Raw genomic sequence first — 26,161 nt, 5'->3', positions numbered from 1 at the left:
GCCTTCCTGTTATGCCTCTCCAGCGTGTGGACCGATGCATGCATGTCGTTTTTAAAAGCTAAAGATCCGCTTCACAGCATTTTATTAGTTATTTGTATGAAGCTGAAATGTAGGTAGCTCCTTAGACAGCACGAGGGCTACAAAACAAACAGGCTACCAGAATGTAAACAATAATAATAATAATAATAATAATAAACATACGTTATGCTCCAGGTGGACTACTGTTCTTGAATTACTTAATTTTGTTTTCTAATCTACAATTTGTAATGTGGTCATGTTGCTTCATGAAGAAGAGATTACGAATGGAGTCAACGTTGTAGGCCGACATTTCGTGGTAAGCAAGGCGCTTGTGGTTGTGTCATCTGAGTGCATGTGTTGACGCAGCCGCGACAATGCATTGACTTTTCTAACAAACATCTCTTGCAGTTTCTGGTCCCAGTTTTAGCTTGGGGCTGAATCACACATTGAAACAGTGTGTCGTGGTCTGTTCATTCATGAACCAAATTAAGAAAGTGTTAGCCAGATTGTGAGATAATGAATGACGCCGAGGTTTGTAATGTTTAGTCAACGAATTCTTCCAAATGTTTAGACATTTGTAATGGGAATTTGGACTCAGTCATACACCTGAAATGATTGTTAGGTAAGAAAACAATGCACTCAGGTCATGGCCGCAATATTGCCACAGGCCCCTGTACTTATGCAGCATGAATTGCTCACATTTGTGCGTGAAATTGCTTGTTTGAAGATGACATGAGGTAGAACCCTATTGTATGTTCTTACTCATAACCACTCATATCCAAGCGGGTGATGACATGGGCTGACAATTCGTGAATGCCTGTCAATAGGCTATGTTCCTCTGCCCAAAGAAGCGCACCACCGGGGTAATTAGCTACGCTTAGTTACTCCAAGGAAACAGCTAATTATGAAAACTAAACAGGCCTTCGTGTCGCCAAGGTAAGGAAAGTCGAGCTGTATCTTTAAGAGGCCGATCTATCCGACGCTTTGTTGTACAGAGGGGTCGGATGGGGGAAGGGCCCGATCCGTGTCTGAGACCGACAAAACTTGCTTATGCCTCTTTCTCTCTCTCGATGGAGGACTGTGGCAGGACGCGAAGGGAAAAGAGGATCTTTATTCTCAGGACTAGGTCGCGTTCACCCGGGCCCACGATGATCTAATCTCGACAGAAAAAAAGGGGGAAGACGGGAGACAGTCGAAGTTGGGCCGTCGGAGATGTGCCCTCGCCGAGATTGCGGCGATATACGACGTGTTGTTGAGCTTCTGTCCAGTGGCGTTTTGAGAAGGTAAGACGGACGGGTTCAGGAAAGGCGACAGGGATAACATGTGAAGCTAGCTTTAACGGCTAGCTTTGTTACCTGGGGATGAACAGATAATACTTCCTTGACCAACAGCTGCCCACCGACCCCCTCCTCGCCTGGTAGGGAACACGTATCCAGCCGTTTGGCACAGTGTGTCCATTCTCTCTCGGAACCAGTGCTATTTTGTATCGGGTGGAATTTAGCTTGCTACAAAAAAAAAAAAAGGACCAAAAATAACTGGGCCATGGAAGGAAACTTTATGGATAGCCTCCTAGGCTACTGAGGAGAAATGAAGCAGACAAGGCTAGCTCCAGAGGTTTTAAATCTGTCTAATCTGTTTATGTGCAGCGGATTACATTGACAACCTGTGGGCTTTTCATCTATTATCTCTGTGAGGAAAGTAGCAAGCAGCTTATATCCCGTTATAATGTATGAGTATAGCCGTCTGTCATTTAAAGTACGCACAGCACCTGTATTGCGAACCATACGAGCAGCATGGCAGAGAATAGGCTACTTTTCCCCCCACAGAATCACATTTTGCAACAGCCGTCTGTACTCAGATGAAATTGCTCTAGCTAGTTTATCCTTGTGACATTGCAAGGGTTTCGATGCAACGATTACCGTGTCTATAGGCCTAACCGGTGACCTGAGCAGCCGTATCCCGATGTGACAGTGGTCATGCAGGCCTATATATGATAGATCATAACGCTAAACTCTTAAGGTATGTGTACCCCCCCCCTCCTTCTCATAGGTAGGCCTGTCCCTGTCTAGCCTGGGCTGTGTTGGTTGTTCTCAGAGGAAAAGGACAACAAACGGGGGAAGTGAACATGGCTGGAACCTCGGGCTTCTTCTCCAACGGACCCGTTCCGTGGATAGAGAACGACACCGAGATGAACAACCTTTACCGGGATCTGGAGCTGGGGACCGTGTTGACTCTGTTTTACTCCAAAAAGTCCCAGCGACCAGAGAGAAGGACATTTCAAGTCAAGCTGGAGACCAGGACAATTATCTGGACTCGGGGCACGGATAAAATAGAGGGGGAGAGTGAGTATGGCTTTCATTCTTTTGACGTGCAAAATATGAAACTCGTTGCTTTATCGCATCAGGCAAAGTTATGAGGGTTTTCTGTGTCTTGATCCATTGTTGCATTTACCACACACACACACACACACACACACACACACTGGGGCATGTGGCATTCCTACACGGGTACATGCACTTTAAAAGAAACACACACACGTGGACGCCACATAAAACTGTTTCTGGATAAGATCGCAAACTGGTCTGTTAACCCCATATAAATAGAATCATGTTTAGAAAAGAGTATCTGTGTAATGGTGATTATAGTGTGTGTGTGTTATTGTTTTGAAACTATTGTGGGAATGAACCTTGTTCAGATAATGGAAGAACAACAATGTCAGGCGGGGCGGGAGTAGAGACAGGCAGGCAGGGAGACAGGCAGGCAGGCAGGCAGGGAGGGAGACAGGCAGGGAGGGAGACGGAGGCAGGGAGACAGGCAGGGAGGGAGGGAGGGAGGCAGGCAGGGAGGGAGGCAGGCAGGGAGGGAGACAGACAGGCAGGCAGACAGGGAGGGAGGGAGGGAGGCAGGCAGGCAGGCAGGCAGGGAGGGAGGGAGGGAGACAGATAAGCAGGCAGGCAGGGAGACAGGCAGGCAGGCAGGCAGGCAGGGAGGGAGGCCATGGCCATAGGGTAGACACCCCGTAATGCACACAGACACAATCTACTACTGCTCAGACGCTACTGTCACCACTGTTGTACCAACACACACACACACACACACACACACACTCTAGCAGTACCAACACACACACACTCTCTCTCACACACAGAGAACATGGTGTCCGATTCACGCCAGGGCCTTTTCAGCGCCTCGTTTGCGTCAAGTGAGCCTTGTGCGTGCGCCCCTCACTCCCTCGCTCTCCCGTGAGGCAGGATGCCCAGTGCACAGCTGCACTCTGCTCCGGATGCAGCAGAAGAAGAAAAAAAAAGAAAGAAAAAAAAAAAGTTTCAACAATATTTTTCTTCCCTCTTGTAGGACAGACTTGTCTTCTGTGAGGATGGGAATAGACAGAGTAGGTCACGTGGGCTCGTAGATGTCACCTGATAGGCCGACTCCTAAAGCGAGGTGATGTCAGCGCGCGCCCGCTAATGGACAGAAATAGCCCAGCGGATCGTTTTACTGCAAGTGTTGGAACATTTGGGAAGGGAGCGCTGGATCCTGGTCCAGACCTATCGGTGACGGGGAGAGGGTCAGACCGGTCCGACCACACAGGCAGCATTAGGCGTATTGCGATAAAGCCCAGTCCAACGGTCTCCTGTATGTAAATGACTGTTGTTGTATTGATTTGGTTACTGATGGACAGACACTAAATCTGATCTTTGGAAAGACCGTCTCTATGATACAATTACAAAGCTCTTACTCTGTAGTAAAGACGATTACGCATCAATGCAATGTCGTTAACGGTCATTACAGCGTAGTACAGTACACACCCAACATACAGAGTCACCTGACTGGTCCTCCCCTGCAGGACGACGCCTGAACCTGATGCAAGGGTCGGGTGGAACGGTGCAAACACATTTTATTCACGTCGTTGACAACTTTGTGGACACACACTTGCGTCTGCGTCCCTTGCGTTGCAGACCGGGTGTTTTTGTTAGGTCTTATCCTGTGTTATTCATCATCTTATTGCCACCTCTTGTGTTTCGTGCATCCGGCACAACAAATCGATATATGGAATATTTGGAATGTTTTTATTTTTTTTAAATATGTTTTTGGGGCATTTCTGCTTTATTGGGATAGAGACAGTAGAGGCTGACAGGAAGGATGGGTGAGAGAGAGGAGGGATGACATGCAAGATAGGTCAAGGGTCGGAATCGAACCAGGAACCTTGCGATGACGTGGTAAGCGCATTAGTGTGCTGCGCCATTAAGCGCCCCTTGAACAGTGTTTTTGTCCCCCGAAAGAGCGTTCATTCTTTTGACCGTCTTTCCCAGTTTTGTGAGTACGAGATCAACCGTTGAACCTTTTTGCCGGTCGTCGAAGCACAGATCACAGCACCGTACGTCTGATGAATGAACTCCTTTGTTTGTTTTGATGCCTTTCGCTGTGTCTCCTAGCTTTGGCACACTTATCACTGAGACACCTATCCCTTCCCCTTCTTTGATTCTGAGACACCTATCCCTTCCCCTTCTTTGATTCTGAGACACCTATCCCTTCCCCTTCTTTGATTCTGCTAAGATGTCATAGCGTCCACCTGTGTCATGTGGCTCCACAGGTGTAAACAACAACTGTCGTTATCCATCTCAAGCATTTCCGTTTTAAACCCATGTTTACATTGCTGTTGCCTGAGGGCCCTTCTGCTCTCGCCTTAGCTGGTGTCTGCATTCTGAAGTCACATTTTGTGCCGAGGACGACATTCTGCTCACACACTGCTTTCATTCTTAGCAAAACTAACTAAACCGGCAAGTCGAACAGCATGCAGTGCTGTGTTAGAGCTGAGGTGCAGAGCATTCGCTCACACAGACGTTCACAGAAAGGGTCGGGATTTGTTGTGCCGTGATATGTATGAAATGCACGCTGGGCAGAATACGATGCAGTGGTGTCACACTGAAACCAAACATGCATGAGGTCATGTGCTGCTCCTCAGGCCTGCTTGTGGTGTGACCGACGGTTTATATAAAGGGGTACACACACACACAGACACACGCACACACACACACACTCAGGCCTAGAGTGTGAGGCGTCCTTTGCTTGATGTGTGTGTGTGTGTGACGGGACTGGGTCACACTGAAGTCTGGTGACTCTGTCTGAGTAGTCACAGTGATGCAGCACAAGCTGTGGTTGACCCAGAGACGCACAGGAGGGGGGAAGGGTGGTGAAGCTCTGTAGAGGGGTGGAGGGTGCAGCTGTAGAGGGGTGGAGGGTGCAGCTGTAGAGGGGTGGAGGTGAAGCTCTGTGGACGGGTGGAGGTGAAGCTCTGTGGACGGGTGGAGGTGAAGCTCTGTGGACGGGTGGAGGGTGCAGCTGGCGTAGTTACTGCCACCTGCACGTCTCTCTGGAAACTGTCAGTCAGTTGAAGTCGCGGCGGTGACCTGATTTCTTCGATACTTTGAGTAGACGGACCTCATGACGTTGAGGGTTGTTGTGTTGTGTTACCAAAAGGCTTCACACTCAAATGTGCATTGTAAACGAAATCCCTAAACCCCTGAAAAATGGACGTTAGTGTGGCCCTGGGGGGGTCCAGCACCACGGCCTGGGGGGGTCCGGTGGTCCGGTGGTCTAGCACCACGACCTACAGTGCACACACACGCCCCCGTCGGTGTGGGTTAGAACCCGGCCCGTGCCCTGCTGACACCCTCTCCTCCCTACTTTCCTGTCTCTCCACACTATCTCTATCTAATAAAAAACAAAAATATAAATATATATATATATACTAGAGTGGGACCGCCCCACTCCAAACAACAACAAATAAAGAGTTAAAGTTAGCACCAGCACAGAGGTCTATTCATTGCGTCTCTTCAGTGAGGATTGACGCTTTCATCAGACGAACCTGTGACCTGTTGACTGTGGTGACGGGGCCGTGCTGAGGAAGCACTCAGACATCCCACCGTCCTGACAGACAGCTGGCGGACACGCTGTCGTCACCAAGGGAGATACGTGCCACAGATCGATCTGGACGACATCAGAGAGAGACGGGGATGGGAATGGACTCCGGTCCGGAGTAAATCGTGCTCTTAACCAGGTCACAGTTCCTCTGAAACTCTGCGTGGCTCATTATGCATATGATCAGTAGATATCTGGGGTATTCTAATTGATTTTTAATTGATAAGCCAACTGCAAGGAGAAAGGGGGAGGGAGAGAGGGGGTGGAGAAAGGGGGAGAGAGGAGGATGGGGGGGGGGGGGAGTGCTGGTATGCGGAGCAGGAAGCCTTTTCTCTCATCTCTCTGGAAGGTGACACCGCTGGCTGTCTCTTGTTTCCTGTGCCTCCAGCAGAAGCCTGCAAATATTTGGACTAATGACTTAAATATTCCCTCAAATATCAACCTGTCAGATCCAGTTAGTCTCAGCAGAGGCCCCAGCCGGGCCCAGTACCTGTGACAGGGAGGATAGATAGAAGGGGTTTCTGTGTCTGAAAGATTCTTGGAGAGGAAGAGGTGAGAGACACTTAGTTACTCACACACACACACTTACACACTTACACACACACTCACACACACACACACTCACATTTACACTTACTCACACACACTCACACACACACTCACACTCACACTCACATTCACACAGATGTGGTGTAGGCGGCAAAGTAGCACAGGATGTGTGGTTTAGGGCAGGAAGAGGAGCAGGAGCAAAGGTGGGTGGGTGTGTGTGTGCGTGCGTGTGCGTGTGTGTGTGTGTGCGTGCGCGTGCGCGTGCTGTGTGTGTTCATCGCTGCAGCAGGGGCGACCCTTGGCCTTAGAACACTGACAGTCAAACAATCTGGATGGGAGTTGGCCGGTCCCGACAGTTCAGCCTTCCCCTTCCACACGCCTTCCAGCTCTCTGTGGCCTGGGCCGCAGATTTCAGCTTCATTCAGTATCTACCTGCCTGGTCTCCTCAGGTCTCCTAGAAGGCCACACTGCCCTGGATGGGATCTCTTTGTTAACATGTAATTAGTTCCACTTACTCTGTCCCAACCAGTCTGGGAGTGTAATTGTGCTATTCAGATCACATCTCTTTTCATTAGCTCCTGACCAGCATCTGCAAGTGGACGAATGTAATCACACAACACACACACACACACACACACACACACACACACTCTCTCTCTCTCTCTCTGTGGTGAGGGTGTGGAGTACTCTGTTAATAGTACACTGCGTGGGGTCGGCCCTCCCAGACCCGCACACCCTGGGTCAGACAGAACTGATCTGTTGACTCCTGCTTCTCTGTCAGCCCGACTGAAAGCTCTCTATCGTCTCCCAGAGCAACAGGACCACACCTCACTGGTCCTGGGGTTCTGGAGAGCACTGAGATTGGATGTCTGGTGCAATGGCTCCCAAGCTTATAGCACAGTAGCCCAGGGCTGTGCGATGTCTGGTAGTCGGCTTTTCTCTAGTCCCCATGGTGTGTGTGTGTGTGTGTGTTGGGCCAGACTACGGTGGGAGTTCAGAGCAGTGTGTATGAATCTCTTTTGCTGATTGCTGGACAGAGGAATGTTGGAGGGAATGTCGCCTGACTCCCGTGTGTCCGTCTCCGTCTCCCTAGTCGACATCCGGGAGATCAAGGAGATCCGTACGGGGCAGAAGTCCCGTGACTTTGAGCGCTACGTGGAGGACTCGGCCGCGCGGCTAGACCAGGCGCACTGCTTTGTGATCCTGCACGGAACAGAGTTCCGACTGAAGGCCCTCAGCCTTGCAGGTAAACGCACGCACACGTACAGTACATACACATACGTACGCATACACGCAACCAGACAGTGATCCTCTGTGGAGCGTCTGACCCCTGACCCCACCCCCCCCCCCCCCCCCCCCCCCCCCCTTCAGCGACGTCTGATGAGGAGATGGCCATGTGGGTGAAGGGGCTGAACTCGCTGCTGACGGACACACTGAAGTCCCCAACACCGCTGCAGATAGAGAGGTACAGTACACACACACACGTACGTACAGTACACACACACGCACACGTATGTACAGTACACACACACACACCCACCCACACGTACACACACACACACACACATACATGCGTTGTGGGTCAAACGACAATCCCTTTGCTTGCAGTGTTCTGTGTTTACCATGACTGTGGGTTTGAATGTGGACATTCTGTCTCGTTGTGCACCCAGGTGGCTACGAAAGCAGTTCTACGCCGTCGATCGCAACAGAGAAGACAAGTAAGTCCGTCTTTCAGCTGCTCGCTATGACCTGTCGGTTAAAAAGGGTTTTTATGTTCAGGAATTGAACCAATTCTGCAGATTGTTGAAGATGGGCAGTGTTGTACAACGGTCAAACGTCGGGTTGTTTTCTATCGGTTGAGAAAGATCTGCCAATCCGGTTAGATACGTGACTGGTAGGTGATTCTCTGTAACACTCTCTGCCTGAAGTGTGATGGTGGGGTGTAGCCAAGGAACTAACCTCTCAGCTTACAGACCAACACCACTTCCTGTTGCAGGAAACAGACTGGAGAGGATGGGAGAGAGAGAGAACAAATTGTGTGTTACCCCTCCACACAAGGAGAGTGTTGACTGTCAACAAGGCTTTATTGTACGAGTTTAACCAACTTAGCCTGACCTGCAACAACATGGACATGGGTTCTAGTTGCTGTCGCTATAGAGGGAACTCAGAGGAGAAGGGAGAGGGGACACAGTGATGAAGTGTGTGTGTGTGTGTGTGTGTCTGTGTGTTTGGCTGTATTGTAGGATATCCTGTAAGGATCTGAAGAGCATGCTGAGCCAGGTCAACTACAGGGTCCCCAACATGAGGTTCCTCCGAGAGAAACTTCCGGTAACGTCCTCGCCCGCGTCAGATTCTCCATTAACCCCCCCCCCCCCCCCCCCCAGCCCATCTCTTCACTAGACAGATTCTCCATTAACCCCCCCCCCCCCCCAGCCCATCCCTTCACTAGACAGATTCTCCATTAACCCCCCCCCCCCAGCCCATCCCTTCACTAGACAGATACTACAGATGTGATCACCAAGGCGTTGATGGCGGTGCTGTCATGTGTCTGTCTCCCTGGCAGGATGCTGAGATGAGGAACGGGGACGTGACCTTCAGCCAGTTCTCTCAGCTCTACCGCAACCTGATGTTCGACGCTCAGAAATCTGTACGTTCCTCTTTCTCTCTCTCTCCTGGCTCTCTGTTCTCAAATGGCTGCCGGATCAATATAGAGCAGTTAAAACCCACCAAGCCCCTCTGGTGGAGAGCATTAGGGTCTGTAGACAGACCAGGCAGGCTGGCGGGCAGGCAGACAGACAGACAGGCAGGCAGGCGGGCAGGCAGACAGATGGGCAGGCAGACAGACAGACGGGCAGGCAGGCAGGCAGACAGATGGGCAGGCAGGCAGACAGATGGGCAGGCAGACAAACAGATGGGCAGGCAGGCAGACGGGTAGGCAGGCAGGCAGACGGGCAGGGGTTGGACTGAGTAGATGACCTCATTGACCGCGGCATGGCCCTGTGACTGTGACTAAGCCCTGGAGCGCCAACCTTCTGGGAAGCTGTGAGTGTTCAGTCAGCTGCCCGTAGGAATCCAGGAAAGGAGAAATAACAATGTTTATGATTTATCTTCCTCTCTCTTTCAGATGGAGATTCCATTCCTACAGAGGTAAGTGAACACACACACACACACACACACACACACAGAGCCGCACTTTGTTTTTTCGATGTGCGTCGTGAAACACACCACTCCCTCTCCTGTCAGGTTCATTGAGAGACCAGAGCAGAAGATCTCACTAGAAGACTTCAAGAGCTTTCTCCTGGAGTCCCAGAAGGTGAGATGAACCTGTCTGCTCGCTCAACCGGACCCCCAATGGTGGCCATCCAGGGACGAGGCCGGCAATCACAGATGTCAACCAACCCCACCTAATCCCAATGTCTCTAATGTGTGTCTGTCTGTGTCTGTGTCTGTGTGTGTGTGTGTGTGTGTGTGTGTGTGTGTGTGTGTGTGTGTGTGTAGGAGCTAGGAGCCACAGACCACAACAAGGTGCAGGAGTTCATGTTTGGCTACCTGAAGGACCCGCTGAGGGAGGTGGAACAACCCTTCTTCCACCAAGACGAGGTAGATCTATATCTCTCTCTGTATCTCTATCTATCTCTTCTGTATCTCTCACTCTCTGTATCTCTATCTATCTCTTCTGTATCTCTCACTCTCTGTATCTCTATCTATCTCTTCTGTATCTCTCACTCTCTGTATCTCTCACTCTCTGTATCTCTATCTGTGTATCTCTCTCTGTATCTCTCACTCTCTGTATCTCTATCTGTGTATCTCTCTCTGTATCTCTCACTCTCTGTATCTCTATCTGTGTATCTCTCTCTCTCTGTATCTCTCTCTCTCTGTATCTCTATCTGTGTATCTCTCTCTGTGTATCTCTCTCTGTGTATCTCTCTCTGTGTATCTCTCTCTCTCTGTATCTCTATCTGTGTATCTCTCTCTCTCTGTATCTCTCTCTCTCTGTATCTCTATCTGTGTATCTCTCTCTGTGTATCTCTCTCTGTGTATCTCTCTCTGTGTATCTCTCTCTGTGTCATGACGTTTTTTTTTGGGCATTTCTGCTTTATTGGGATAGAGGCGGTAGAGAGGCAGACAGGGAGGATGGGAGAGGGAGAGAGAGAGAGAGCGGAGGGATGACATGCAAGACGTGTCGAGGGTCGGAATCGAACCAGTGACCTTGCGATCATGTGGTGTGTGCATTAGTGTGCTACGCTGTCTTTCCATTTGCCGTTTGACTGATTTGCCCCTGTTCTGTCTGCGTGAGCGGAAGATGCTTTCAGACCTCTTCTGGGTCACGACCACATCCTGAGAGAGAGAGAGAGAGACAGAGAGAGACAGACAGAGAGAGAGAGAGAGATCTCTTTGGAAGGGAAGGACCCCTTTTTGCGGTCACACCACAGTGACTGGATATGACATATGAGGAAGAGGCTGACGGGTGACGGGTGCAGGACTGAGCACTCTGTTCCCCTTCCTGAGCCTCTGGTCGTAGAGCTGAAAGGACCTCTGTGGCGTCCCGAGAGCCGTCACACAGAGTGCCCAGCGTTTGGAGAACGACCCCCTCCTTCCCTCCTATCAGTCCCTTTATGGACTGACAATGGAGTTATTATTTGGGTTATAATATTCGTTCGGTTATAATATATAAAGTTGGTCACACCTCTCTCCCTCCCCCTCTCTCTTCTCTCTCTCTCTCTCTTCTCTCTCTCTCTCTCTCTTCTCTCTCTCTCTCTCTCTCTCTCTGTCTCTCTCTCTCTGTAGTTCCTGACGTACCTGTTCTCTAAAGAGAACACCATCTGGGACTCTGCGCTGGACCAGGTGGGTCCTGAGGACATGAACAACCCCCTCTCCCACTACTGGATCTCCTCCTCCCACAACACGTAAGGATGGATGGATAGAGGGATGGATGGATGGACAGAGGGATGGATGGATAGAGGGATGGATGGATGGATAGAGGGATGGATGGATAGAGGGATGGGGTGGAGGACTGACTGGATGGATGGACAGAGGGATGGATGGATAGAGGGATGGGGTGGAGGACTGACTGGATGGATGGACAGAGGGATGGATGGATAGAGGGATGGGGTGGAGGACAGACTGGATGGATGGATAGAGGGGTGGATGGATAGAGGGGTGGGGTGGAGGACAGACTGGGTAGATGACAGAACTTTGTTGAAACAGAGTTATACAACTTTTCACATTTTTAATCATTATTGATGTTGGACTTCAGAGCGGAAGAATACCCCCCCCCCCCCCCCCCCATGATCATTGTATAGGCCTATCAGATGAAAGTGATATTATTTAACAATGAGAGCCAGGATTCTACAATGCAGGAGAATGGTGTTTTCCTCCCATTGAATGGTGAGGGAGGAGGGGTGAGGAGGGGTGAGGTTGTGAAACAATACTCACTGGCACCCTGGAACCAAAACCTCCATATCGCTTTGATTACCTTTGAATTGACTGGCTGAATGAGAAATGAGTGTTTACACTGGCCAACACAAAGAAGGAGTCCTTTTGATTCTGCTGTGTGTGTGTGTGTGTGTGTGTGTGTGTGTGTGTGTGTGTGTGTTAGTGTGTGTTAGTGTGTGTTAGTGTGTGTTAGTGTGTGTTAGTGTGTGTTAGTGTGTGTTAGTGAGTGTGTGTTAGTGTGTGTCCCACTGTCGTTTTTGCCCATGACATCATGAGTACAGAAGTTCCATGCAGAAAGTGTCCCTTGTTGAGATTGGCTGTTGAGATGCAGGCCGTGTGTGTGTGTGGGGCTCTAACGTGTGTGTGTTTATTTGTAGTTACCTGACGGGAGACCAATTCTCCAGTGAGTCGTCCCTGGAGGCATACTCCCGCTGTCTAAGGATGGGCTGTCGCTGCATTGAGTGTGAGTTCATCCACACACACACACGTATACACACACACATACATATATATATATATATATATATATATATATATATATATATATATATATATATGTATATATATATATATGTATATACAGTACCAGTCAAAAGTTTGGACACCTTCTCATTCAATGTTTTTTCTTTATTTTTATTATTTTCTACGTTGTAGATTAATATTGAAGCCATCAAAACTATGAAGGAACACATATGGAATTATGTAGTGAACAAAAAAATGTTAAACAAACCAGAATATGTTTTATATTTTAGATTCTTCAAAGTAGCCACCTTTTGCTTTGATGACAGCTTTGCACACTCTTGGCAAGGTGTGTCCAAACTTTTGACTGGTACTATATACACACACACACACACACACACACACCTGTTTTACTGGGTTTTACTGCGCGGGGTCCAGGTAAATCCAGGTTAAAGGCACCTTTTTATTCCCTTTTATCTAATCTCTGTTTAAACCAGGAAGTTGGTTTGTTTGCTCATTTGTTTTCCAGAAGAGACCACGTCTGAAATGCGCGCTGTGTCACGACTCTGAGATGGTTTTCTAAGTGACAGTAACTTTGTCTTCAGACATGGTTAGGGAGAAGTTTGACATGATGTTTCTGTATTAATGGTTAGGTATTAATGTTCAGGTTTCTGGACCGCGGTAAAAGCCTGCTCCTCATCTAACTATCACTCAGAATGAGTCACTGTTGAGCTGACTTCTGAGTAATGAGTCCACAGATGAGACTGATATTCTGAGGTGTGTGGGTGTGCGTGCGTGTGTGTGCCTGTGTGCGCGCGCGTGTGTGTGCGTGTGTGTGCGTGTGTGTGTGTGTGTGTGTCCCTACCAGTAGAGATTTGTTGACTAACAGGACAGGTTTACTGTTGCGTAGAGAGCCTTTGTTCACCACCAACCACTCAGGTGACAACTATGCAGACACCACTGTGACCTCTCATTACCTGTGTATGTTGTTGTGTGTGTGTATGTTGTTGTTGTGTGTCTGTGTGTGTGTGTGTGTGATCTGTAGTGGACTGCTGGGATGGGCCAGAGGGAATGCCAGTCATCTATCATGGACACACCCTCACCACAAAGATCAAGTTCTGTGACGTCCTGGCAACCATCAAAGAACACGCCTTCGTCACGTCTGAGTGAGTCTCCGTGTGCTCAGAGAGAGTGTGTGTGTGTGTGTGTGTGTGTGTGTAAAAAATAAATAATAATAATAATAATTGACATAATAAGAAAAATCATATTTTCTGTGACTGTGACCTCTGACCTCTTCTGACCCACCTCGGTCCTCCCACAGCTATCCCATAATCCTCTCCATCGAGGACCACTGCAGCATCGTGCAGCAGAGGAGCATGGCCACCCACTTCAAGAAGGTGTTCGGGGACATGCTGCTCACCAAGGCCGTGGACATGTCAGCTGACGGCCTGCCCTCGCCCAATCAGCTCAAGAGGAAGATCCTCATCAAGGTCAGGGGTCACCTGAGGCTCCTCCTCCTCCCCTTCCAAAGACACGCCCCCCTCTTTCCCTCAGACCAATATCGGTTTTCATGTGAATGGATTTGAAATGAAAAAGGCAGCACACCTGAAAACCTTTCACTCTTCTTCACGGTCATTCTCTTCCCTCCCCCCTGCAGCATAAGAAGCTGGCGGAGGGCAGTGCGTATGAGGAGGTGTCGACCTCCACGCCGTACTCTGAGAACGACATCAGCAACTCCATCAAGAACGGCATCCTGTTCCTGGAGGACCCCATCAACCACGTAAGACCAGCCCCCTCTTTCTGGTCGTCCTGGAGACCATGTCCAGCCCTGTCAATCAAACCACGGTCACGCGCATGTTCTAACGGGGTCATATTAATGCTCTCTCTCTCTCTCTCCCTCCCCCTCTCTCTGTCTCCCTCTCTCTGTCTCTGTCTTTCTTCCTCTCTCTCTCTCTCTCTGTATCTCTCTGTGTATCTCTATCTCTCCCTCTCTCTGTCTCTCCCTCCCTCTTCTCTCGGTCTTGCATCCTCTCTCTCTCTCTCTCTCTCTCTCTCTCTCTCTCTCTCTCTCCCTCTTCTCTCTCTCTCTCTCTCTCCCTCTTCTCTCTCTCTCTCTCTCTCCCTCTCTCTCTCCCTCTCTCTCTCTCTCTCTCCCTCTCTCTCTCTCTCTCTCCCTCCCTCTTCTCTCTCCCTCCCTCTCTCTCTCTCTCTCTCTCTCTCCCTCTTCTCTCTCTCTCTCTCTCTCTCTGTAGGAGTGGTACCCTCACTTCTTTGTCCTGACCAGCACTAAGATCTACTACTCAGAAGAGACGACCAGTAACCAGGGCAACGATGATGAGGAGGAGCACCGGGAGGTGAGGAAGGCCAGAGCGTCGTCCAGAGAACCATGTGACCTTTCAAGGCCCTTTCCATTGGGCGGCTCAATAACTTTTATTAATTCATAAATCTGATATTTGTTTTCAAATGGTGCATCAATACAGCCCCCTGTCAACGTAACCATGGTCACTATGTTTCTCACCTAATACCTCCTTTCCTCTCATCCCTGTCTTCCTCCTCCTCTCTCTCTCTCCTTTCTCTCTCTCCCATCCCTCCATCATCTACCTTATCCTCTCTCTCATCCCTGTCTACCTCCTCTCTCCCTCTCGCTTCCACCCCTCCATCCCATCCTCCCTCCTCCTTCCTCCCTCTCTCTCCCATCCTCCCTCCTCTGCCTCCCTCCCCCCTCCCCCCCTCCCTCTCTCTCCCAGGTGTCTAACGGGATGGACCAGCACGTGACAGAGAAGTGGTTCCATGGGAAGCTGGGGGCGGGGCGTGACGGGAGGCAGATCGCTGAGCGCCTCCTGTCGGAGTACTGCCTGGAGACCGGCGCTCCGGACGGATCCTTCCTGGTCCGAGAGAGCGAGACCTTCGTGGGAGATTACACCTTATCGTTCTGGTAGGTATACCTCACGCTTTATAGCTAGTTTACCTGTCCTCTCTGCACTCCTCTACCTCACCCCACCCCCTCCTCCTCTCCTCTCCTCTCCTCTACCTCACCCCATCCCCTCCTCCTCTCCTCTCCTCACCCCTCCTCCTCTCCCCATCCCCTCCTCCTCTCCTCTCCCCATCCCCTCCTCCTCTCCTCTCCTCTCCCCCTCCTCCTCCTCCTCCTCTCCTCTACATCACCCCATCCCTTCCTCCTCTCCTCTCCTCACCCCTCCTCCTCTCCTCTCCTCACCCCCTCTCCCTCACCTCATCCCCTCCTCAGTGAGATTACCCTCTGTCATCCTCCCCTCCTCTCCCTCACCCCATCCCTCCTTAGTTAGAAAACACTCTCATCTCACTCTCCAGTCCCTCCTGATCTGAGTTAGTGTGTTCTGTAGGATCAGCTTCTCTACTGGGACCATGGAGGTTTGCTCCATCGGAAAACCACGGAGGTCGAAGGAATCAATCGACCAATGGCTGTCTCATTGATCCAGTGTTGTAGTGGAGGTCAAAGTTGAGGGAGGGGCGTGCGGTCACTAGCCTCCTCTCTCTCTCTCTCTCTCTCTCTCTCTCTCTCTCTCTCTCTCTCTCTCTCTCTCTCTCTCTCTGCTAATGCACAGGGCTGTGAGTCAGGGTTATCTCCTAGCAAATCAACGTCCATGCAGAAACACAACGTGTATTTCTGTATGTGTGTTTGTATGTGCTGACTGTGGCCCATCCCCACCCAGAGACAGAGAGAGACATCAGAGAGGGACAGACACCCAGAGACAGAGAGAGACGTCAGAGAGGGACAGACACCCAGAGACAGAGAGAGCACCCGAATGTCGTGTCGTGTCGCGGAAAATCAATCAGACATAATAAGTGCGTTCGGCGAACCACATGACATTTGGGTGCTCACGTGGTTTTAAAAAATCAACAAGACCCACCTCATGTGTATTTGAACCAATGACAGTGCATTATATGCTGCACTCATGAAAATTACGACAAATCAAAAATGCTGCGCTGCGCAGCAACTGGCGACAAATTCAAATGTGCGTAACGCAGCAACCGGCGGTAGATGCAATGCTGCGTAGCGCAGCATCCGGCACAAATGGGTTAATATAGTTTGAAAAGTGGTTCTAACCAGCGTCCCCCCGTCCCCCCCCAGGCGGTCAGGGAGGGTGCAGCACTGTCGTATTCACTCCCGTCAGGAGGCGGGCAGCCCCAAGTTCTACCTGACGGACAACCTGGTGTTTGACACGCTGTTCGCCCTCATCAACCACTACCAGACGGTGGCGCTGCGCTGCAACGAGTTTGAGATGAAGCTGACGGAGCCCGTGCCCCAGACCAACGCCCACGAGAGCAAAGAGTGAGTCTGGGACATCCACCCTGCACACGGCCGTTACTCTTCAGCCATCTTTGTGTGTGTTCTTCTTTTAATCCAGACCGGATGAAAAACCTTGACACCTTTGCCAATCGTGTGTGTGTGACGTGTGTGTGTGTGTGTGATGTGTGTGTGACATGTGTCTGACGTGTGTGTGACGTGTATGTGTGTGACGTGTGTGTGTGTGTGTGTGTGTGTTCTAGGTGGTACCACGCCAACCTGACTCGGAGCCACGCTGAGAACATGCTGATGAGGGTTCCTCGTGACGGTGCCTTCCTGGTCAGGAAGAGGGCGGAGCTTAGCTCCTTCGCCATTTCCTTCAGGTGATTTTCCCCCATGTGACACGCAGGTTTCCTTTGATGTCACCGGTGGCGGTGACCTAGAACAGTGACCTCATCCAAAGTACTCACTAAATTGGCGAGATATTCCGCCGCATATTGAAGACCCATCTCTTCAGGCTACATCTTAACCATCTCTTAAAAGTGGTTTGTTTGATCATTGTTGTCAACCCACGATACCTGTCATTATTGTGTGTGTGTGTGTGTGTGGGCGGGCGTCTTTGTGACCAGTCAGCGAGAAAGTGAAACCGCGCCCCACTTGAGGGTTCAGGCCTCGACAGTGTGAACAACTTGTAGGTCGTGGAGATGTGACATCTATCTGTCATACCTAAATGATACATATCTAACTGTACTGATATGCATCAGGTCTCTTAAAATAATTTTTATTTTGGTGGAGTGATGACTGAATGGCCTGTGTTTATGTTCTGTGACTCTTGTGTCATATCATAATCTCTTTATTTTGAGTTGCTAGATGTGTAGCCACAGACACACACACACAGACAGACAGACAGACAGACACATACACACACACAACCTTATTTCTGTGTTTCTGTCAGGGCGGAGGGTAAGATTAAACACTGTCGGGTGCAGCAGGAGGGCCAGACGGTGGTTCTGGGCACGTCAGAGTTTGACAGCCTGGTGGACCTGATCAGCTACTACGAGAAACACCCGCTGTACCGCAAGATGAAGCTCCGCTACCCCATCAACGAGGAGACACTGGAGAAGATCGGGACCGCCGTGAGTACACCATCACACACACACCAGGACTGGGAATGTCTCTGGTCTGGGGATGTCTCTAGGCTGGGAATGTCTCTGGACTGGGAATGTCTCTGGTCTGGGAATGTCTCTGGACTGGGAATGTCTCTGGACTGGGGATGTCTCTGGACTGGGAATGTCTCTGGTCTGGGAATGTCTCTGGACTGGGGATGTCTCTGGACTGGGAATGTCTCTGGTTTGGGAATGTCTCTGGTCTGGAAATGTCTCAGGACTGGGAATGTCTCTGGTCTGTCGTCTGTGTGGAGGAGAGGTCCTCTGATCTGGTGGTCATGTGATGTTTTGTTGCCCAATCAGGAGCCAGATTACGGGTCCCTGTATGAGGGGAGGAACCCAGGGTTCTACGTGGAAGCCAATCAGATGCCCACGTTCAAGGTGAGACGTGTGTGTGTGTGTGTGTGTGTGACTATCTTTGTGTGTCTGATGCCCCTCTGCTCTCTCTGTAGCACATAGTGAAGGCCATGTATGAGTAATAAGCCCAGAGGTGTGTGTGTGTGTAGGGGTGTGTGTGTGTGTGTGTCCTAACCCCCTGTCCTCTCCCCCACAGTGCACAGTGAAGGCCATGTATGAGTACAAGGCCCAGAGGGATGATGAACTCTCCTTCAGTAAAAACGCCATCATCCAAAACGTGGACAAACAGGAAGGAGGCTGGTGAGTGAAGTCACACACGAGGGGGCGTGAACTCGGGCAGAGGGGGAGGGGCCAGCCAGGGCAGAACATGCACTTTTTGGTAGACCAGCCACGGTGCACAGGACCAACCTCCTGGAGGCTGGAAGTTTGAGCATAATATTCGCCAACCTTTGTTGGTTCTCCGCCAAAGCGGCTGGTACCATTTACAGATTCACCCAACGCCAATATCAACCCGCGTTTGGCGGGTGGCGTTAATGTTTTACCCTGAACGTAGCCCCTGGTTCTGACCCTGACTCTAACCCTGACCATAACCCTAGCCCTAGCCCTAACTCTGCTCCTCTCTCTCCCAGGTGGAAGGGAGACTGCGGGGGAAAGAAGCAGCTATGGTTTCCCGCCAACTACGTGGAGGAGATCAGCCCCTCAGCGGTGGAGCCCGACAGATCGGTGAGGCTCCGCCTCCACAGACGTAGAATGTGGCGGGTTAATCTGACGCGATCAGAAACGGCGTTCACCGCAACAAGACCCTCTGGAGATGATTGAACATGTGACCTGTTTATTTATTTAACCTTTATTTATACAGGTTAGTCTCACTGAGATCAAATCTCTTGAACAAGAGAGGCCTGTTTCAGCAGCAGCAGGGGGGACAAAGTTTCAGGCAAAATCTGAAGCTTACATGCACAGACACAACATTGAACCAACCATGGACACAGTTCAACAGTTCCATATCGAACCACAAATGTCGTAACGAAAAAAACAGCTGTCCTCACGACCGTTACACACATCTGTGATGTTTCCATCGACCAAATGTTTAAACTCCACCAAAGTGACACGATCCTCAGGTTTTAAACTGTTCCGGAGAGAATTCCAGGGCCGCGGAGCTGAGTCGCTAGAACTTTCCACCATGACCTGTTCTTATTTTTGGGAGCGAGTGAGAACATAACTGATATTTATTTTCTGACCACATGAAAAAGGAACTGAGATAAAGTGGCATTTTTTTAGTGTGGCCTTTGAAATCAGAGTATATCAGTGTCACTGTTTTCATCCTGTCCAGAATATGGCCCCATATGGAACATTGCTTTGATTTGGAATGCCCCCAACCTGACTTTCTCTTCTCTTCTCTCCTCCCTCTCTCTCTCTCTCTCTCTCTTCTCTCTCTGTCTCTCCTCCTTCCTCCTCATCCACAGCAGCTGACAGAGAACAGCCCTCTGGGAGATCTGCTGAGAGGAAGTGTGGACGTGTCTTCCTGTCAGATCGGTGAGTGGCTCCTCCCCTTCCCCTTCCCCCCTCCTGTGGGACCGCAGAGTGCTCGGTCACCTTGCCTCAGGGCTACCGCCAGAGAGACACACACACACACACAATCTCTAACACCCCTCTCTCACACACACTCTCATGCTCTCCCTCTCTCTACTACTCTATCTCTTTTATAATCTGTGTATCTCTCTCTCTCTCTCTCTCTCTCTATCTCTATCCCTCTTTCACACTCGCCTTTTTTCTTTGGCTTTATCTCTGTTCCCATCCCTCTCTTTGTTGTGTGTATAATCTGTATTGACGCCCTCTGGAGAGTCAATAAACGGCCATTACCACTGGCATGTGTAGCCAAGCAGCACTCTAACTGAGAATGATCTCACCCACAAACCTTCACCTCTAACCAACAGCGTCTCAGATTTACGATGCCTGTCCCGTCTGAGCTGTACCAACACTGCTGTGTCACTCCATCACCAACTCCTCCCTCCTACCATCCCCATCCCTCTCCATCTTTCTCTCTCTCTCTTTTTTCGGCTAGCTTCTCCTCTGTCCTACTCTAATTCTCCCCTTCTACCTCTCCTCCGCTGACTGTCTCTATATCTATATCGGTGTCTCCCTCTGGTGGTAAAGGCAGCAGGCTGCATGTGTTCTCTCTGCTCCTTCCTCCTCTCCTCTCTTGCTCTCCTCCACTGACTCTCTGTGTCTGTGTCTCTCTGTCTCCCTCTAGTGGTGAGGCCTGACGGTAAAGGCAGCAGGCTGCATGTGTTCTCTCTGCTCCCGGCCGGGTCCCCCAGGGCTGGTCACGTGCTGGACATCGCCGCTAACACCCAGGAGGAGCTCAAAGAATGGGTGGTCAGGATCCGTGAGGTCACCATGACGTCAGAGGCCAAGGTACCGATCAGGGAGGGGTGGAAGGGAGGAGGAGGGATGGAGAGGTGGAGGGGAGGAGGGGTGGAGAGATGGAGGGGAGGAGGGATGGAGGAGTGGAGGGCGGAATTCAATTCATTTCATTTAAGTCATTTAGTAGACACTTTTTTCCCAAAGCAACTTACCTAGACAAATGTACTTATTGTAAGTGAATCAACTATACATCTGTCATCGTCAGTAAAACCTTCATCGGCAGTCACAATGCTAGAGAAAGGAAGAAACTTTATTTTATTGCTTTAAATACAGTACCAGTCAAAAGTTTGGACACAAACTTGCCAAGAGTGTGCAAAGCTGTCATCAAAGCAAAAGGTGGCTACTTTGAAGAATCTAAAATATAAAACATATTCTGGTTTGTTTAACACTTTTGTTCACTCCATAATTCCATATGTGTTCCTTCATAGTTTTGATGTCTTCAATATTAATCTACAATGTAGAAAATAATAAAAAATAAAGAAAAACCATTGAATGAGAAGGTGTGTCCAAACTTGTGACTGGTGCTGTATAACGGTCATGTCAGGGGGTTGGGGGTTGGGGAGGTCTGGGGAGGTCTGGGGAGGTCTGGGGAGGGAGAACCCTGGAGAGAATGAGGGTCATTAAACAGACGCCACAGAGATGAAGGCGGTGTTATTATTTAGGTTTCCAGACTGCTAATAAACCCTGAAAAAGTGTTGCTTTTGACGCTTGTTCTCGGCGTGGCGCCGATGGCCTCGTGGTCGTCTGTGGAGTGACTGTCTGCTTCTCTCCACCGTGTGTCAGCTGGAAGAGGGGAAGATGATGGAGAGACGGAAGAAGATTGCTCTGGAGCTGTCTGACCTGGTCATCTACTGCAGGCCCGTGCCTTTCGACGAGGACAGTAAGGACATGACGCACAGACACACACACACACACACACACACACAGATATTGGTATTATAATGCATCACCTAACTTATCTAAGGAATCAGACACTGTGAGAAATGAGGCCATGCAGGATGCCTTCTCCTCTCCTCCAGTACACACACACACACACACACACACACACCAGACATAACCCCCATGTCCCCTCCTCCTCCTCCTCCTCCTCCAGAGATCGGGACAGAGAGGGCGTGTTTCCGGGACATGTCCTCCTTCCCGGAGACCAAGGCGGAGAAGTACGTGAACCGGATCAAAGGGAAGAAGTTCCTCCAGTACAACCGCCTGCAGCTGTCCCGGATCTACCCCCGTGGCCAGCGCCTGGACTCCTCCAACTACGACCCCCTCCCCATGTGGCTCTGCGGCTCCCAGCTGGTGGCTCTCAACTTCCAGACCGCAGGTAAAGACGGAGAGAGCGGAGCGTTTGGGATTTTCCTCACCCCGTTCATCGCCATCTTCTTAGGTCACCGTGCTCCACCTCCTGGTGCTGGAGAGCTGAAGCGGGAGCAGGCTTTTGCCCTAGCCCAGCACTAACACCCCTATGGTGTTGTTGGTGTTGATGTGTCAGTCCTGGGCTGGGACTAAAGCCTCCACACACTGCAGCCTTTCAGTACCAGGAGGAAAGAACACGTCTCTTTTTGATGCGTCGTTCAACAGGACATTTGAACGTCATCTCCTAAGACTGAAGTGATGTATCCTCCCTCTCTCTCTCCCTCCTCCCCCCTCCTCCCTCCCCTCCTCCCTCCCTCCCTCCAGATAAACCCATGCAGATGAACCAGGCTCTGTTCATGCTGAATGGGAGGAGTGGCTACGTCCTGCAGCCGCCCATCATGAGGGACGACACCTTCGACCCCTTCGACCGCCACACTCTGAGAGGCCTGGAACCCCTCACCCTACAGATCGAGGTGGGGGTGGGGGCAGGGGCGTGTGTGTGTGTGTGTGGGGTGTGGGTGAGGATGGGTGGGTGGGTGTGTGTGGGTGAGGATGGGTGGGTGGGTGTGTGTGAGGATGGGTGGGTGGGTGTGTGTGGGGTGTGGGTGAGGATGGGTGGGTGGGTGTGGGTGAGGATGGGTGGGTGGGTGTGTGTGGGGTGAGGGTGGGTGGGTGGGTGTGTGTGTGTGAGGGGTGTGGGTGAGGATGGGTGGGTGTGGGGTGTGTGTGTGGGGGGGGGTGTGGGTGTGGGTGAGGATGGGTGGGTGGGTGGGTGTGTGTGGGTGTGTGTGGGGGGGGGGGTGGGTGAGGATGGGTGGGTGTGTGTGGGTGGGTGTGTGGGTGAGGATGGGTGGGTGTGTGTGGGTGGGTGTGTGTGGGTGTGTGGGGGGGGGGGGGTGGGTGTGTGTGTGTGTGTGTGTGGGTGTGAGACACACAGAGACTCTTGTGAATCTTAGTCTTCGTCTCAGCGTCTCTGTAGATGTGTTTTGTTGGACTACAGCTGTATGAATGACCCGTCCCCCCCCTTCCCACCCCCGTCCCACCCCCGTCCCACCCCCGTCCCCTCAGGTGCTGGGGGCGCGCCACCTGCCCAAGCACGGGCGTGGCATCGTGTGCCCGCTGATCGAGATCGAGGTGTATGGAGGGGAGTACGACAGCGCCAAGCAGAAGACCGACTCTGAAGGTGACACACACACACACACACACACACACAGAGACACACAGAGAGACACACATGCACACACACGCACACAGAGACACACACACACACACAGAGACACACAGAGAGACACACATGCACACACACGCACACAGAGACACACACACACACAGAGACACAAACACACACAGAGAGACACACATACACACACGCACACAGAGACACACACACACACAGAGACACAAACACACACAGAGACACACACACACACACACACACACAGAGGGGATGTGTGGTTTGGAGCACGCTGGACACACCAACACAGTGTCATTTCCTGTACCGTCTAACAAAAACAGGAAGTTGTACAAACAACTAAGGACTGTGTGTTGGAAAGTGATTGAGAAAACATCCCATAAGCATGGACACACACACACACACACACACACACACACAGTGAGAAAGGTAGCATGTTATGAATTGACTGCCTGTCATGATGTTTATTTTAATTGCATTACTATTACTAATATCGTCTTGTGTCTCTCTTTCTCTCTACCTGTCCCCCCCCCCCTCCCCCCCCCCCCCCAGCTGATAATGGTCTGAACCCCACCTGGCCCAGGAAGTCGTTCCGTTTTACCGTGTGTAACTCTGCGTTCGCCTTCCTGCGCTTCGTGGTTTACGAGATAGACATGTTCAGCGACCAGAACTTCCTGGCCCAGGCCACCTTCCCCATCAACGGCCTCAAGACCGGTACGCACCGCCTTAATGAGCCACTCTGATTGGTCAAAGTCGACTCGCAGCCAATCAGAGACTAGTATGCTGTGACGAGTGGGATCTGACTGTTGGGTGGTCGTTTCAGTTCTCAGACTTGGGATTACTACTGACCTGAAACTACTGACCTGAAACCATCACAAAAGAATGAGTCTGCCTGGACTCGTTTTTGAACAGGGAGTTCATTCCATTTCATTTAAGTCATGTAGAAAACGCCTTTTTTCCCCAAAGCAACTTACAATAAGTACATTTGTCTAAGTAAGTGAATTAACAATACAACAAAAAAACAAGTAAAACCTTTGATGAGAACAGTGTCGTCGGTGGTCACAGTGCTGGAGAAAGGAAGGAACTTGATTTGATTTTTATAAATGCTAACGGTAATGTAGGGTGTTAGGAGGGGCCGAGGTCTGAGGAGGAGGAGCCCGGGTGTTCCCTAAGAGAGACAGACGGGTCTTTAGTCTACGGAGGAAGACAGGTAGTGACTCTGCCGTCCTGACGGTGGTGGGAAGCTCGTCATTTTCAGCTGTAGCGATTCAAACGTTGTATCGGATATGATTGACAGTTCCTCCAACTCCTTGTGTGTGTGTGTGTGTGTGTGTGTGTTTTTGCTGTCAGGTTACCGGTCGGTCCCTCTGAAGAACAGCTTCAACGAGGATCTGGAGCTGGCCTCTCTGCTGGTGCAGATGGACATCACCCGAGGCAGGGTGGGTGTCTTATCCTGTTCAGTGGGTGTCTGGGGCTGAATGAGCTGATTGAGTTTACCCTCTTTGACTTCCAGGTACTTCAGTGTACCAGGTACCCAGTGTGTTGTGTGTGACCTTTCCTCTCTCTCTCTGTCTCTATACCCCCCCCCCCTCCCCCGTCCCAGGATGAGAATGGGGAGGTGTTGAGTCCATTCCTGGGGGTGGGGGGTGCGTCTGCGGCGGTGGTGACCCAGGCCCAGGCAGGGCGGGTGAGGGAGAGCAGCTCCACATCCTCAGCCTCCTCCTCCATGTCTTCTCCACTGCCCCAGTCCCCGGCCCAGGCCCAGGCCCAGGCCTACAGGGGGAGGGAGGGCTCCTTCGAGGCTCGCTACCAGACCCCCCTGGACGACTTTAGGGTGTCACAGGAGGCACTGCTGGACCATGTGGACCCACAGAACAGAAGGTGTGAGTGTGGGCCGGTGTGGGGGTGGGTGGGTGTCTTAGGGTGTGTGGGTGGGTGTGGGTGGGTTGGGTGGGTATTTTCAACAGTATTTATGTTGTCTTTGAAGACAAAGAAAAATATTCTCGATCTTTCTCCCTTTCTCTCTCTCCCTCAGGTTGATGGGCAGGACCAGAGTGGGTGGAGAGAACCGCGTATAGGCTCGGACCAATCAGGGGAGCATTCCGAAGCCCTCCTCCCCAGACCCCCCCCCCCCCACCCTGTACCGATGATGTCACTGACTGCTGTGAACACTGTTTCCATGGAAACGCCCACCACCGCTTTGGCCTACATTTCAGGCAGCTCTCCCTCCCTCCCTCCACTCTCTCGTTCTCTCCTCTGTGCCCTCCCCCCCACCCCCCACCCCCCGGAGTGAGTGGGAGATGGAGGGGGCGAAGGGGAAGCCGGCGGTTGCGGACAGGAAGGAGGGGAAAGACAAAAACAACACACGAACAAAAACAAGGCAGAGAAAGTTGGAGCCCTCGGCGAAGATGTCGAGAGAAGAGGGGCTTCTGTTGAGTTGAGGACGCCAACAGTTGGTTTGTGGAGGATTAGAGGAGGGAGGGAGGGAGGGAGGGAGGGAGGGAGGAGGAGGAGGAGGAGGAGGGGGGAGCTGTAAAGGTATCAGTTTGAAACTGTTTCCAAGTTCGATTATTATTACGTTTCTCTTCTCTTCTCTCTGGAGTATATGAGTATATATATTTATTCCTGCTGTGCTGTTGGCCAGGTAACAGCAGCAGCCAGCCTGCTCTCAAAGAGCGCCTGTCTCCATGTTTTTAATTATTATTATTTAAACTTTTAAACATTCATAATGTGATTTTCAATATTTTTTATTTGTTTTAATTTGTATGTGTAAAACACGAGGGCTCTCTACTGCTATTTTAACGTCTCTCCTCCACTCTCTCAGACAAAGAGGTTTGAGCTACTCCCCACACACACACACACACACACACAGGCTATTCGTCGCCAACTTGCGTTCCAAAAACTGTACGTCATTCCGTTTCCTTTGCTTTTTAAAGCAGGTGCCAGACTCTTACTCACTCACACACACACACACACTCATACCTTCTACACAGTCGTGTAGGGCCATAACGCCATATTGCA

At 50.8% G+C, this 26,161-nt stretch overlaps 1 protein-coding gene across 1 annotated transcript; it reads left to right on the top strand.

Moving 5' to 3' along the window:
* The first annotated feature begins 1,046 nt into the window (after nucleotides 1–1,046).
* Nucleotides 1,047–25,602, top strand: plcg1 (phospholipase C, gamma 1). The gene is made up of 33 exons (XM_083675182.1): nucleotides 1,047–1,301; nucleotides 2,068–2,360; nucleotides 7,583–7,735; nucleotides 7,861–7,954; nucleotides 8,160–8,207; nucleotides 8,733–8,817; nucleotides 9,053–9,136; nucleotides 9,614–9,636; nucleotides 9,733–9,802; nucleotides 9,988–10,089; nucleotides 11,278–11,396; nucleotides 12,303–12,388; nucleotides 13,430–13,550; nucleotides 13,706–13,874; nucleotides 14,042–14,164; nucleotides 14,637–14,738; nucleotides 15,132–15,319; nucleotides 16,496–16,696; nucleotides 16,915–17,034; nucleotides 17,607–17,787; nucleotides 18,121–18,198; nucleotides 18,371–18,474; nucleotides 18,804–18,897; nucleotides 19,638–19,707; nucleotides 20,426–20,589; nucleotides 21,382–21,478; nucleotides 21,692–21,916; nucleotides 22,273–22,421; nucleotides 23,017–23,131; nucleotides 23,693–23,854; nucleotides 24,491–24,579; nucleotides 24,744–25,021; nucleotides 25,176–25,602. Exons 2-33 carry the CDS (start codon nucleotides 2,144–2,146, stop codon nucleotides 25,216–25,218), a joined length of 3,954 nt encoding a protein of 1,317 aa, XP_083531308.1. The 5' UTR covers nucleotides 1,047–1,301; nucleotides 2,068–2,143; the 3' UTR covers nucleotides 25,219–25,602.
* Nucleotides 25,603–26,161: the final 559 nt, after the last annotated feature.

This window comes from Argentina silus (assembly GCF_951799395.1).
Source record: "Argentina silus genome assembly, chromosome: 8".
NCBI lineage: Eukaryota > Metazoa > Chordata > Actinopteri > Argentiniformes > Argentinidae > Argentina > Argentina silus.
Note: the sequence above shows the minus strand (reverse complement) of the source record. Positions and strands in the feature narration are given on the sequence as shown.

Excerpts from the sequence above, each read along its gene's own strand:
- plcg1 (XM_083675182.1), top strand. The coding sequence starts at position 2,144 with ATGGCTGGAACCTCGGGCTTCTTCTCCAACGGACCCGTTCCGTGGATA. Across the intron at positions 15,320-16,495 it reads GATTACACCTTATCGTTCTG|GCGGTCAGGGAGGGTGCAGC; the intron begins GTAGGTATACCT and ends GTCCCCCCCCAG. Across the intron at positions 23,855-24,490 it reads CATCAACGGCCTCAAGACCG|GTTACCGGTCGGTCCCTCTG; the intron begins GTACGCACCGCC and ends TTTTGCTGTCAG.